The sequence below is a fragment of the Cyclospora cayetanensis genome, unplaced genomic scaffold, assembly GCF_002999335.1.
Source record: "Cyclospora cayetanensis isolate NF1_C8 unplaced genomic scaffold, CcayRef3 CcayRef3_contig_60, whole genome shotgun sequence".
NCBI lineage: Eukaryota > Apicomplexa > Conoidasida > Eucoccidiorida > Eimeriidae > Cyclospora > Cyclospora cayetanensis.
Genome location: NW_020312591.1, coordinates 1 through 12893, shown reverse-complemented (window position 1 = coordinate 12893; position 12893 = coordinate 1). Strand labels below are relative to the sequence as shown.

The window sequence follows — 12893 nt, the reverse complement described above, 5'->3', positions numbered from 1 at the left end:
GGCTGTCCACATGCGTATTTGTTCCCGAGTCGCTTAAACTTGATACGATAAGAATGCCGCTTACGCGTGCAGTAGGTTAAAAAATGCTTCTGAGTCAAAGCTCTCTTCACAACGCCATTCCCAGAGAGAGCCTCTTTTATGAGCCACGACTAAGGATTTATATTCAATCCTAGCACGCGTATTCTTCTGGTTATTATTTTCTTCACACCTAAAAAATGGCTCTGAGAGCTGCGTGGCTTGCGGGTGGTCTCCTCGATTAAGCGTCCACTAAAAACCTGCACAAGTTTACTCTTACAAGCTGTTCAACAGTGCACTTCCCCCCCGCCCATCAGTCCAACGGAATCAAGCCTCACACAGGGAGACTTCCTCAGTAGCTACACTTCTGCGTCTCAAATGTTGTCGAGCAATCCACAGACGCTGCTTCCACATTGTATTCTATGTATCAGCAAGCTCACCGACATTTAAGTGAAAGCAGAAAATATTCGCTTAATGGAGTGCATATTAAAAATAAATTGCTATGTACAATCGGTCTACGGGCCACTATACAGAAGAACGCCTCGTTGAGTCCCAGCACGGGGAGACGAGATCCACAGCTGCTTACTTTAAGCATGAACCCCACAAATGGCAAGAAATGTGTACGCCCTGTTTACATGAATAATATTGACAGTTCACTATTCCTGTATTGCATACACTCGCTCCAGAACTGCATGTCGTTTACTCAGGGCGTCGCGTGGACGCCCTGAGTAAACGACAGCTGCCAACGCAGCATGTAAAGATATTATCCGAAAGCCCTGCACCAAAGTTGTCAAGCTGCAGCCGTAGAGCTGGTTAAACGTTATCAGAGGCTCCTCGAAAAGTAAAGTACAGTTAGATGCCTATGCATGACGCAGTATACTACCCGGGCGGAGCACGAAAGTAGGCCCACGCTCAAATTACGTAAAGCCACAGTTCAAATTCATGGCGCCATGCCAAAAAGCCTACGCCTGAACAAAAAGGCGAACAGCTGCGGTTTTATTTCGCCAGAGCAGCAGCTGCCATCTTGCACAGTAAAGGAAGTACAGGCCTATGCAAGATCCTCTGGTCTTGCAGAAGCAACGGCAGCAGCTTCACGCACTTGTTCCCGCTGTTGTGCGTGTTGCTGTTTTGATGTAATGCGATCGTAGTTGGACGGCATTCGGAAAGTAGAAGACGCAACCGTTTGCGTGGATATACGACCAACGATTGGATGGTAAACCACTTGCAATTTAAGAGTCACGTCCCGACCCCTCAAACCCTTCCCCTTATCCCGCAGATGATACTTTGCTGGCACGTTCACCAGATTGATCAGTGCGGCCTCCTCATGGGTGATGATCTTATCGAACACGACCACTTCATTAGCAGGGTGTTGAGGGGTTTCGTATTCGGCGACTACAAATAAAAACAGCTGTTTCGCATTCCACTGAAACAATCCGCGCAAATCCGCCTTAATGTCCAGCGCCAACACCGCCTGGTCCCCCTAAAACACACGGAAGTTTTACGCATTGTAGCAAACAAATGCGCAGGAATTCGCAAGACCGCTGTAGATTCTTAAAAGTGTCAGTTGTCACCTACAGCCCAAATTAAAACTGAGTGATAATATAAAGGAGAGCTGTCATTAAGTAGTTCTTCCTGCTCAACTTTAGCTTAGCATCAGCACAACTAGCTCCTACGTAAATAAGCACTCGCGACCTTCACAGAACCACCGCGCCACGGAGCGTTCTACCAAGACACTGTCTGGTGGGTTCTTGGAGAGTCGTGTGCGTGCTCTAGACGGGAACCTTTCGAATGATCAAAAAGCTTACACTGAGGGCGTAGTTGTAGCCAAATGCATAGACATCTCGGGCTGCGACCGAACCAGAAATTGGGTTTGTAAGAAAGTACGAAGACCCTATATTTCCAAGTGCCAGGACACTCAGGCACACCATCATCGAGCAGAAAACCGCATTTGCACGGTTAAGGTAACTCTCCATCTTGCTAGCGGTTCCAATGAGTGCTTAGTGCTCAAGAATCTTTCGCTGGCCACTCAGTACTAGCACTGCAGGAAGACTCCCAGCTGCTCTGGTGGGCTGTCGGTTTCCCAAGTCGCTTCCGCAAATATCGCCAACACCCTCTTGGACTCGATGCGGCAGGCTCGAGAGACACACACTTTGACGAATCGACAGAAAGTGCTACGTAGGGTCTCCGACGAGTTAAGCCTCAAAGCTCTGTGTTGCCGTTGACGTGAACACCCATGTCATTGCAAGACGGTCCGCAGCACTGCTGGTTTCTATTCGAGAGCCACGACAGGGCATTAGAGCTTGGCCTACACCAGCCAGTCTGGTTTGTGGCTCAGTTAAAAAGGAACAATATGGAGTCGTTGCTGTCTGGGTTGTTCAGCTTAGGAGCTGCTCAAGCTGCTGCCGCAGCCGCAGCCGCCTGCGCCGCTAATATGCACCCCACCAAGCCCTTGGCCACAATCCTCTGCTTGGTTGGCTACAGCGCTTGTGCGAAACATATTTCAGGTTCCAGAATTCATTTGCTGTTGGGGGTCGCAGACTTGGAAGGAACTGCTTCTTCTGTGCTGCGTTACTCTTGCTGCCTCCCCTCTACAGGGTACGCCATGAATGCTGGTGCATGCGTTTTCATCGAATGTTGTTCAGCACCCCCTTTCTTCTTTAGTGACCCAAGCTATCGCGTGGCACTTTGAAAGAGAGATTTCTCATCTCACCTTTTCAAAAGCAAAGAGTGGCAGCGCGAGCCTGCAACAGGACCCCAGCAGCCTTGCCAGCATATCACCGTCAGTCTGACGCACTTTAACGCTCCTGAGGTATAATTATTCTCAGTTAGAGGCACAGAAGAAGGGCGCGCTTGCAGAGCCTTCGATCTTCACAGTACCTCTGCATTCAGTGGTCCCCCGGCCGGCGCGCCCCCATCTCCTGCCTACCCAGCCACGAAAATGTCGCATCAAATGAGCAACAAGAAGCTTCAAAAGATTATGACCCAACCGATTGTAAGAATTGATGTGGCTGTTGTTCATGGGCTTGCGCGTATGGTGGCCGCAAACCGCATTTCCCGTCCACTCCCTACAACGAGGATTACGTAGGAGCCACCACCGTGTTGACTGCTTCTCAAGCTATGATGCTTGATTTCGAAGCAGCATTGCTCCCAATGTATGCCTATGCCATGGTCATTTGCTTGCCGTCAGTCGTCTAACCTCGTCCTCGCACGCAGCTTTTACATGCTGTTCGGCTTCTTTTCCATGCGATGTACGTGCAGAACCTGATTTTCAGGTTTTTCACAAACAAGAGCCGGGTCCAGCTTTGGCTGTACGAGCAGCCTGACCTGCGCATTGAAGGGCGCATTATGGTTAGTTTGGACTTGGCACAGATGGCGTGTGGGGTAGGGCCTGAGCCTGGTTTGAAGGGCTTTTCACGTGTAATCGAGCTTTGGGGACGTAATAACTGTTTAATTGGGCGCACATTTTGTGCTAATATGATCTCAATGTCTAGGGTAGTCACGGGAAGGCCTTCAATACGTTCCCGTGGCAAAACTAACCAGGCCTGTGTGTGATTGCTTCGTGTGCTATTTGTCTAGGGTTTTGACGAGTATATGAACATGGTGCTGGACGACGCGGAAGAGATTCAGCTGAAGAAAAACACCCGCGTTTTTGTTGGGAGGATTTTGCTGAAGGGCGAAAATATTTCATTGATTATGAGCACGTAAGTCCAGTGAATGTACCTTCATTGCCCTGACCACGAGCTTCTATAGCACGTCTGTGCGTTGAGTACTGCCAACCATGGGTTTTTTCGAATGTGTGTATGTGGTCTCAGGGGCAGCACATCGGAGTAGCGTCGCACATGAACCAGAGCAATTTACCGAGAAGCATTGTGTGGGAATGTTGTGTGCTCCAGCACTAAGCATAGTCGAAAGTAGGCAGTATTGTGCTGCCGTTAATATCCCTTTTTCTGAGCTTTAGATGCCCCCTGCTTACCGGGATCTCCCCGACGTGCTAGGCCCCATGGGCGCCTTGCAGGGAGCCAATAGCTCAAGTGTACGCGTGACTATGCTGCAAAGTCGCCGCTCGGCAGCTTGCAAGCTCCTCGGTTTACGAGCAGTTCGAGCATTTTAGCTAATTTAAGTGGCGAACGGGATTGCCAAGTTCGGCCTCTTTGTGCTCGTGGTAAAGGGCTTGGTAGGCCTTTATGCAGCAGCGACACACCAAACCTGCCTTTTAGACACCTGAATAGGCAGCAAGGGCAGAGAGCTCTAACGAACCGTAATTAGTGCCCCGTACCGGTAGTGCGAACAGGGATATTGGCGTGGAAGCTTGCCGGTCACTTGCTAAGGTCACCCGCGACGCCAAGCTCCCGTGCAAAAGTACTGCTAAAAGCCCTCGGATAAACATTTTCACCGTAGAGCGCACCAGCGCTGATAACCCAGGAGGCACTCTGTGCCGCACACGACTTCCCCGCCTACCCCACAGTCCGCAATTTCCCTCCGTCCCGTAATATTGCTTCCGCCGAAACGGACCTGGAAAGAACCACTCAAGGTTCCCTAGAGAAAAACTAAAACTGCCCAGTTTCAAAGCCCCAACTGCTACAAGAAGATATGACTCCGGAAATGTCGCTCAGAACCGTCCACGCCAGGGGAAACCAAGCCTTCGCCCGGTTGCCTGTATCATCAAAGCCGCCCCGCCTTGCGGCGAGGGGCCTCCCTTCAAGGTCTGGCAGGACGCACGTCTCATCATCGCGACTTGTGGTGTTGTCTGTCGATGTAGCGGTGAACGTGCAGATCGCCTATAGAAGTGATCCCGTTCGAGTACAGTCGACAATTGGCCCCACACCTGCAAGCCCCCACCCCCTTCGAGCCCTTAACAGCAGATAGGAGACGTAACGGCATGGCGCAATGGTTTTTGAAATCTTGATTTTCACCCGATGCCCTCAGATTTTTGTTATATTTTACCTTATTTGGTTGGAACAACCCTCCATAGGCTGAGAGAGTTGCCATACTAAAGCCACTGCGGAAGTATCAGGTGTTTTCTATGTGGCTTTCTTGTGACCAACCCCACACCAAGCGCCCGTGGGTGTGCCTTCTGCAACATGAGCAGCAGAATTTTTGCTACATTCACGTTAAGTACCTTACGTTTTAGTATTTAACTGATAAATCACCGTGAAAAAGCACATGACAGTGATTCGAGCTGCGCGGCACGAGTCTCAGAGGGGTTAGATTGAGTGTTCCTGCGGACTTCGCAAAGATTCCACTCTGTGCTAGCTATAGCCACTGTACAGGAGGCCGTGTCGCCTTATTTTTATTTTAACGCAGTATACGCTACGTGCCTGAAGAGCTGCGGGGTAGCGAACACGTGAAACATACAGGTAGCCCAGTTTTGCGGCCCATCGGGAGAACGCGCGAAAAGAGTTGCGGATTCGTCTGTAGCCTGCAGAATTAACAGCATAGTAAGGCTAATCTTGGCCCTTTTCAGCATGAATTTACCTCTTTCATGCGCTGGAAGTGGGTAGGTGTAAGCTCTGGGCCAAAATCGGGGCCGTTGACCACTAGGGTTTCGCAGTGTTCGTGTGCCTGTGATACGACTCTTGTGCAAGAGGTTGTTCTCCAAGCCACTGATCAGATTGCATCCCGCGAGACTAGAAAGTGGGGAAAAAACTAAGGATGATCGTATAACCAAAGGGCGGAACTGTGCTCCAGACTATGCTGCGCCGAGCATGGTGCCGGGCAATTCTCGAGAAAAACATGCTTTTCTCAATGGCCCACGCATAGCATCTGCCTTTGCTTGAGTTGCTTTTACGCTTAATCAAGAAAATCTTGTCTAAGAACGGGCTTATCCAAGGATCTGTGGTGAACTGTCCGCCTTTTACGGATGGGTGTGCTTTAAAGGTGCTGCTGCAGTTGCAGATGCACTCCAGTGCCTCTGAGAGGAGGGTATATGTGTTTCACGGGACTGTTGACTTGTACTCATGCCGTAAACCAGATACACGCATTCACCGAAATGAGCACATCGAGAAAAGGTAGCCCTCCACGTATCGGCACGGAACAATTTAATGCTATTTTTGCCGGGTTGGCAAACGTGAGCTAGCCTTCAAATGCGAAGTTACCGACAAATGTACGGTTCGTGTGGGGGGCCACGAAGGTCAACTAGCAAGCACTGCGCATGGGTCCATTTGTAGTCCCCGGCGTGCAGCCACACTCCGCCACTGTGAAGCGAAATGGGCTTTGGATAACGGGGTTTTGCGTAGCTGTCAACCCGTCCATGGGTAAACAGCAGGTATTATTTTGTGCATCTGTTTTGCTGTAAGTTCTCGATTAACAGCTTCGCCTTTGCACTCGAAGTTCTTGTCGTAGAAGGACTTTTTCATGTTCTTGAAATTCGGATCGTATGTTTCGTCGCTTATTGGGCGAAGGGGGTCATACCTGCGTCTTGCCTCGATTGACTGCAACCTGTGCAAACAACGAAGCTCACGGTTAGGCCACCGCGTTTTGTGGCGATATGCGTCAAGAAATAATCACCTCACGTAGGTTGTCCACGGGGAAATGCACCCCAGACCATCAAGCTCTACAAACCTACAGAACGATCCCTGTGTCTCAGGCCACACTGTTTTTACCCACTGAAAATAAGGCCTGCTCGTCATGCGGTTAAAAGCTCACCGAATACTTTCGTAAAGCAATGCAATCTGGTACCGCCCTTCGGCAGCTCTCGCCACAAGGTCGGCATTACGTTTCGCAGTTCGTTTATCTGTTGAACTCATCGTCTCCAGGTATTTGTGCCACGTTTGCTTCGTCCATCCAGCTGGATAGTAGCTAAATGCACCCCTACAGACCTGAGTTGTGCAACCAAAAGACAAATTGCAGTGGCCACTTAATTCTCATGATTCATCGAGGCCAACACAGTGCGGAGATCCAATGACCGTAGCAGCCCAAAACTGGGCCGTATATATGAAACCAAATACAAAGCGCATCCATATTGGGCCACTCTTAGGCAAGATTACGTGCCTGCCATGGCGATTGTCATCCTGCAACGCATTTCTGCAGAGGCTCAGACTCACCCAATCTGGGCGAACGCCCGGGGGAGGATTAAACTCGAATGGCTTCTTTCCTGTAATTATTCCAATTTCATCCAGGAATTTCAAGAAAAAGGGGGTCAACAGTGGGCATTCATAGCAGAACTGATGAGTGCACTGCCAAAAGGCAATGTTTGTCGCGAGTGCTTCGATATCGGGTCTCAAAACAGAGGAGCCAAGAACGTGGATAATACCGTTGAAGACTGGAATATCCTGCACATAAAAATCTACACATACTTCACCGGCCGTGCTCTCTCAGACCTGCCAACGCGCTGGCGTTCCGAAAATATCAAACGTATCTATTCTCAGTCTTCGCGGCTACCACCACAGGTTCCTTGCCCTACCCATTCGATAACCTGGCGGCCTTCAATGAAAGTAGCCAAATCGCCGCAGTGGTCAGGATATTCGTCAGTGTCGTCCTCATCTTTCGCTGTGCCTTGTGACTTTGCTGAACTGGCAGCAGGCAAGGTGCCCCGCCTTTTCTCCTGCTCTCCTCGTCTCTCTGTCATTGCTTCTCTGTCAGCCTGCCTTACAGTTGGTTCTACCCCAGAGACACTTTCCGACGCCATGCGTTCCCCAAGCTGCCGTGGAAGCAGTCCTCTAAGACTGTTAGGACTGTTTACGTAATTCAAAGCTTCTGATGCGTTTCTAGGTACATGTTCATATATTGGGTCCAATATTCCTGCGTACAAAGGCGCGCTTTTCTCCACGTACATATTTGCCCTAACTTCTTTACCTGCATGTAATTTCGAACTCGGGACAGTCGGAATCTGGTGCCTGCAGCTAGTCTGACTAACCTGTATCTTCCTGCTGGATGCCGTAGTCTTCTGAATCTAGGATTCCTTTCCGATATGCTCCAGGCTCATCAGGGTCATCGTTTAGAAAATCCTCTGTAATCTCTGCCGAGTCATACAGAGCTGTTGGCCATCGTTCATTAACATTTGGGCCTGTAGCTGTCCCCAAAAAGTCAGGAGATGGACAGTACCCGGATGCGCACACATTTTCACCTGTGTGCAGCGTATCTGTGCCTTCGACAGGCTGTTCCACTCTTTTACTGTAAATCGCATATCTTTCACTACCCTCCAACCCGTCAAGAGTCCACTCACGAGTTGATGCCACTCCTGGTACCGATCCTGATGCAGTGCCCAGTTCTGTTTTCCACATTGAAGTGGATTTTGCTTCATTGGCCCTGCTAGTAAGCGATGAACTTTTGCTTTCCGGATGATTGGCTTTGGACGTTTCAGTACTGGGCATCGGTGTCCAGGAGGAAGGTGATCCTGCCATTGGAGCATTCAACCAAGAACGTGCCATCGCGGCGGTAGAACCCGCCGGCTCAAAACTTGTCCCACCAAGGCCTCCCCCTGGAATATTCCTCCTTCCAGATGTGATGAAATCATTGGCAGAGCGAGTTGCGCTGTGCTGCATGCCACCGCTGGCTGCGGAGTAATCCATTAGTGTTGTCGTTGGCCATGCCCTTCTAACACTCAAAGCTTGTTTTGTGGATGATGCAGCATGGTTTATCTCTCTGGGTGAGGCAAATACAACTCCAGCTGGTTGTGTTGAAATACGTATCATCTGACCCGTATTCTCATCAATAGGCGCTATTCCGCTGGGGAGATGATTATCAGGGGCGGCCGCTACAGTTCGCGTCCTGGTGGTTTGACTTTCAGCATCCAAAGGAAAAGCACTACGAAGATTTGACCTCGTGTTGAGCTGAGTATTATGTAGCCTCGTGTCAGATCCACCGCTCTTGCTTATGAAGGATTCAACACTACTAGGTGCTGCCGTCGTAAATCGAGTTCCCCTGCTAGCTGTAGACTCATTTTCGCCAGGTACTACCGTGGTAGATCGAGTCCTTTTGGTGCTTGAAGAAGCATTATCATCAACTGTCGTCGTTGTAGGCTGCGTTCTCCTGCTTGTTAAAGAATCATCGACACCAAGCGTTGCGGGCATAGATCGAGTCCTGCTTGTTGAAGAATCATCGGCACCAGGCGCTGAGGTTGTAGGCCGAGTTCTTCTGCTAGCTGTGGACTCATTCTCACCAGGTACTGCCTTCGCAGGCCGAGTCCTCCTGCTTGCTGAAGAATCATCATCATTTGGTGATGAGGTTGTAGCTCGAGTCCTCCTGCTTGTTAAAGAATCATCATCACCAGGCGCTGAGGTTGTAGGCCGAGTTCCTCTGCTAGCTCTAAACTCATTCTCGCCAGGTGCTGCCCTCGTAGGCCGAGTCCTTCTGCTCGTTGACGAATCTTCATCACCAGGTGATGAGGTTGTAGGCGGAGTTCCCTTGCTTGATAAAGAATCATCATCACCAGTTGCTACCACGGTCGACCGCGTTCTCCTACTTGCTGTAGACTCATTCTCACCAGGTGCTGCAGTCGTAGATCGAGTCTTCCTGCTTGCTAAAGAATCATCATCATCAGGTGCTGAGGTTGTAGGCCGAGTTCTCCTGCTTGCTGAAGAAGCATCATCATCAGGTGCTGAGGTTGTAGAACGAGTCCTTTTACTTGCTGAAGAGCCATCATCACCAAGTGCTGAGGTTGTGGATCGCGTTCTCTTGCTTGTTGAAGAATCATCATCACCAGATGCTGGAGTTGTAGGCCGAGTTCTCCTGCTTGCTGAAGAAGCATCGTCATCATCAGGTGCTGAGGTTGTAGGCCGAGTTCTCCTGCTTGCTGAAGAAGCATCATCATCAGGTGCTGAGGTTGTAGAACGAGTCCTTCTACTTGCTGAAGAGCCATCATCACCAAGTGCTGAGATTGTGGATCGCGTTCTCTTGCTTCTTGAAGAATCATCATCACCAGATGCTGAAGTTGTAGGCCGAGTTCTCCTGCTTGCTGAAGAAGCATCGTCATCATCAGGTGCTGAGGTTGTAGGCCGAGTTCTCCTGCTTGCTGAAGAAGCATCATCATCAGGTGCTGAGGTTGTAGAACGAGTCCTTCTACTTGCTGAAGAGCCATCATCACCAAGTGCTGAGATTGTGGATCGCGTTCTCTTGCTTGTTGAAGAATCATCATCACCAGATGCAGAGGTTGTAGGCCGAGTTCTCCTGCTTGTTGAAGAAGCATCGTCATCAGGTGCTGAGGTTGTAGGCCGAGTTCTCCTGCTTGCTGAAGAATTATCATCACCGGGTGCTAAGGTTGTAGAACGAGTCCTTCTGCTTTTTGAAGAGCCATCATCGCCAGATGCTGAGGTTGTAGGCCGAGTTCTCCTGCTTGTTGAAGAATCATCATCACCAGATGCTGAAGTTGTAGGCCGAGTTCTCCTGCTTGCTGAAGAATCATCATCATCAGATGCAGAGGTTGTAGGCCGAGTTCTCCTGCTTGCTGAAGAATTATCATCACCGGGTGCTAAGGTTGTAGAACGAGTCCTTCTGCTTTTTGAAGAGCCATCATCACCAGTTGCTGAGGTTGTAGGCCGAGTCCTCCTACTTGCTGAAGAATCATCATCACCAGATGCAGAGGTTGTAGGCCGAGTTCTCCTGCTTGTTGAAGAATCATCGTCACCAGGGTCTGCCGTCGTGGATCGAGTCCTCCTGCTTTTTGAAGAGCCATCATCACCAGATGCTGAGGTTGTAGGCCGAGTCCTCCTGCTAGCTGTAGAAGCATCGTCGCCAGAGGCTGCCGTGGCAGATCGCGTTCTTCTGCTTGTTGAAGAATCGTCACCAGGGTCTGCCGTCGTGGATCGAGTCCTCCTGCTTTTTGAAGAGCCATCATCACCAGTTGCTGAGGTTGTAGGCCGAGTCCTCCTGCTTGCTGAAGAATCATCGTCATCAGGGGCTGCCGTGGTAGATCGCGTTCTCCTGCTTGTTGAAGAATCATCGTCACCAGGGTCTGCCGTCGTGGATCGAGTCCTCCTGCTTTTTGAAGAGCCATCATCACCAGTTGCTGAGGTTGTAGGCCGAGTCCTCCTGCTAGCTGTAGAATCATCCTCGCCGGGTGCTGGGGTTGTAGAACGCGTTCTCCTGCTTGTTGAAGAATCATCCTCACCAGAGGCTGCCGTGGCAGATCGCGTCCTCCTGCTGGTTGAAGGATCATCGTCACCAGGTGCTGAGGTTGTAGGCCGAGTTCTCCTGCTAGCTGTAGACTCATTCTCACCAGGGGCTGCCGTGGTAGATCGCGTTCTTCTGCTTGTTGAAGAATCATCGTCACCAGGGGCTGCCCTCGTAGATCGCGTTCTCCTGCTGGTTGAAGCGTCGTCAGCATTAGGAGCTGGTGTAGTCCGCCGAGTCCCCCTAGTTGAGTTCGTGTCATCTGTGCGTGAAAGTGCATCAGACTGCGGATGTATGCCCAAGCTATCATCTGAGGAGCGACTACTGCCGCCTCTGCCCGACTCGCCACTTGCGGACGCCGCCCCGGCCCCATTGCGTCTGTTGCGAGGGTTTGTGCCACTGTCACCGCGCTGCGTGGATTTGCGGCTCGTGTCAGTGGTTGTTGCAGTGGTGGTGGTAGTTGGCCTCCGCTTAGGTCCACCGGGGGGACATGGCCTCCTTAGATGAGCAACAGCAAGCTTTGGCGGATTGCCCAGAACAGGAAGCCAGTCTCGGTTTTCTATAAGTGCTCTTGGGAAGAGCCCTGAAATACAGTGTAGACACAGGTGTACGAGTGGTCTCAAGTTCCAGGGGTGGGACTGTACCACTTGGCAAAAACGCGTGGGTTGACTCCACGCACGACGTGACACCTGTGGACAGGCTTTTTGAATGCAGCAGCACAAGAGGCCGTAAGCGTTGCCACGGTACGCTCTACATCTGGAGTTTCGCGCCGGTATGCGGGTGAGCGCGCACCTTTTAAAGCAGTGAACTAAAACACGAAGGTTTTCGAACAATGCCTGATGACCTACCAGGAAGTGCAAACCACTCAAAAATGCCCTCAAGAACAGCTCCATTTTCAGGCCTTCCAAGGGCGTCAAACACGCACTTCGGCACGGTTTGTCCATTGGGAAAGACCCAACCACTGTCTGGAACCACGAAAATCGTCACCGGCCCGGCCCGTTCCATCTGCAAGCATATCAAAGAAGCAGCAACTCGTTTTGCGTTTCTTAACTCGACACTTCAAGGAGCAAGGTACACAGCACGACGGAGTCTGCACGCCTAGTTGTCTTGGGCTGTACTGACCTGGTCGCGTAATTTTCGCGGCAGCCTCTGAAAGAAATAATCGAGCTTCACGAAGTCTGGTGTTTCTTGGAAGAACTTTGCAATCGTTGGCCCGGGGTTCCACCTGAAAGGTAGTATGTTATCAATTTTATAGATGAATCCGCGCTTCGCCTTTACGACCTCAACAACGTTCGCTTCAAATCCGTTGACTACCACGCGGAGGAGACGCATGTCGCGTGTTCCATTTTCAACAACCTTCGATCCACCGCCACGCGCCCTGTCTGGAGCCACATCTCGGCCTCCGCCTGGAGGAGGTCGCCGCGTTGACCTTTTCTTAGCTTCTGTTGTGCCACGACCTGCCTTGGTGCTACCTGATGGTGTGGATGAGCGCGTCCCACCGGAGCTTCTTGCTCTGGTGCTTCTTGAGCTCAATTGCGCCGCAGCTTGCGTGCTCATGTGCATAGCTTCACTATCTTCTTCACGGGTTCGCCGTGGAGAGCCACCTGCACTAGCAGTACTCCTCACAACCGAGTCAGTAGTGCCGCTACCACCAGTCCTTGAAGGCCTCGTGGAGGAGGACCCCTCACCACTGCGCATCGACCTACGTGAGCGGCTCGACGAGGTGCGTGTGCCTTCGCTACCATCTTCGTCTTCCTCATCCGCCTCAGCATCCTCATCGTCCCCGGCAGATGTGCGCCTAGGTCGCTGAGTAGTGAGTGTGGTGTCTC

The 12893-nt window shown here is 50.9% G+C and overlaps 4 protein-coding genes and 1 non-coding gene across 5 annotated transcripts; 1 reads left to right on the top strand and 4 right to left on the bottom strand.

Moving 5' to 3' along the window:
- Positions 1–1063: 1063 nt before the first annotated feature.
- LOC34620080 (signal peptidase complex subunit 3A) lies at positions 1064–1988 on the bottom strand. Its single transcript, XM_022733347.1, has 2 exons — positions 1821–1988; positions 1064–1495 (listed from the first exon to the last, which is right to left on the bottom strand). Exons 1-2 carry the CDS (start codon positions 1986–1988, stop codon positions 1064–1066), a joined length of 600 nt encoding a protein of 199 aa, XP_022592896.1.
- A 2630-nt stretch (positions 1989–4618) lies between these two features.
- On the bottom strand, positions 4619–4825 carry LOC113146794. The gene has a single exon (XR_003297362.1). It is a non-coding gene; the product is annotated as an ACEA small nucleolar RNA U3 (small nucleolar RNA).
- Positions 4826–6254: 1429 nt separating this feature from the next.
- Positions 6255–7789, bottom strand: LOC34620077. Its single transcript, XM_026335162.1, has 4 exons — positions 7418–7789; positions 7059–7286; positions 6661–6833; positions 6255–6453 (listed from the first exon to the last, which is right to left on the bottom strand). The coding sequence occupies exons 1-4, from the start codon at positions 7787–7789 to the stop codon at positions 6255–6257; spliced, it is 972 nt and encodes a 323-aa protein (XP_026190947.1).
- Positions 7790–8829: 1040 nt separating this feature from the next.
- On the top strand, positions 8830–12166 carry LOC34620076. Its single transcript, XM_026335161.1, has 4 exons — positions 8830–10590; positions 10645–11440; positions 11646–11792; positions 11916–12166. The coding sequence occupies exons 1-4, from the start codon at positions 8830–8832 to the stop codon at positions 12164–12166; spliced, it is 2955 nt and encodes a 984-aa protein (XP_026190946.1).
- Positions 12163–12888, bottom strand: LOC113146785 (the record flags this gene model as incomplete). Its single annotated transcript, XM_026335159.1, has 1 exon — positions 12163–12888. A coding segment is annotated over one exon (726 nt), but the record flags the coding sequence as incomplete, so codon positions are not given.
- Between the last annotated feature and the right edge of the window lie 5 nt (positions 12889–12893).

Bases quoted from the DNA above. Each gene is read 5' to 3' on its own strand.
- LOC34620080 (XM_022733347.1), bottom strand. From the start codon at position 1,988: ATGGAGAGTTACCTTAACCGTGCAAATGCGGTTTTCTGCTCGATGATG. The intron at 1,496-1,820 runs GTAAGCTTTTTG...CGTGTGTTTTAG, and splicing joins GCTACAACTACGCCCTCAGT to GGGGACCAGGCGGTGTTGGC.
- LOC34620076 (XM_026335161.1), top strand. From the start codon at position 8,830: ATGAAGGATTCAACACTACTAGGTGCTGCCGTCGTAAATCGAGTTCCC. The intron at 11,441-11,645 runs GTCTGTTGCGAG...TCTTGGGAAGAG, and splicing joins CGCCGCCCCGGCCCCATTGC to CCCTGAAATACAGTGTAGAC. The intron at 11,793-11,915 runs GTAAGCGTTGCC...ATGACCTACCAG, and splicing joins ATGCAGCAGCACAAGAGGCC to GAAGTGCAAACCACTCAAAA.
- LOC34620077 (XM_026335162.1), bottom strand. From the start codon at position 7,789: ATGTACGTGGAGAAAAGCGCGCCTTTGTACGCAGGAATATTGGACCCA. The intron at 6,834-7,058 runs GTGAGTCTGAGC...TGCACAACTCAG, and splicing joins CGGGCGTTCGCCCAGATTGG to GTCTGTAGGGGTGCATTTAG. The intron at 6,454-6,660 runs GTGAGCTTTTAA...TTGTTTGCACAG, and splicing joins TTGCTTTACGAAAGTATTCG to GTTGCAGTCAATCGAGGCAA.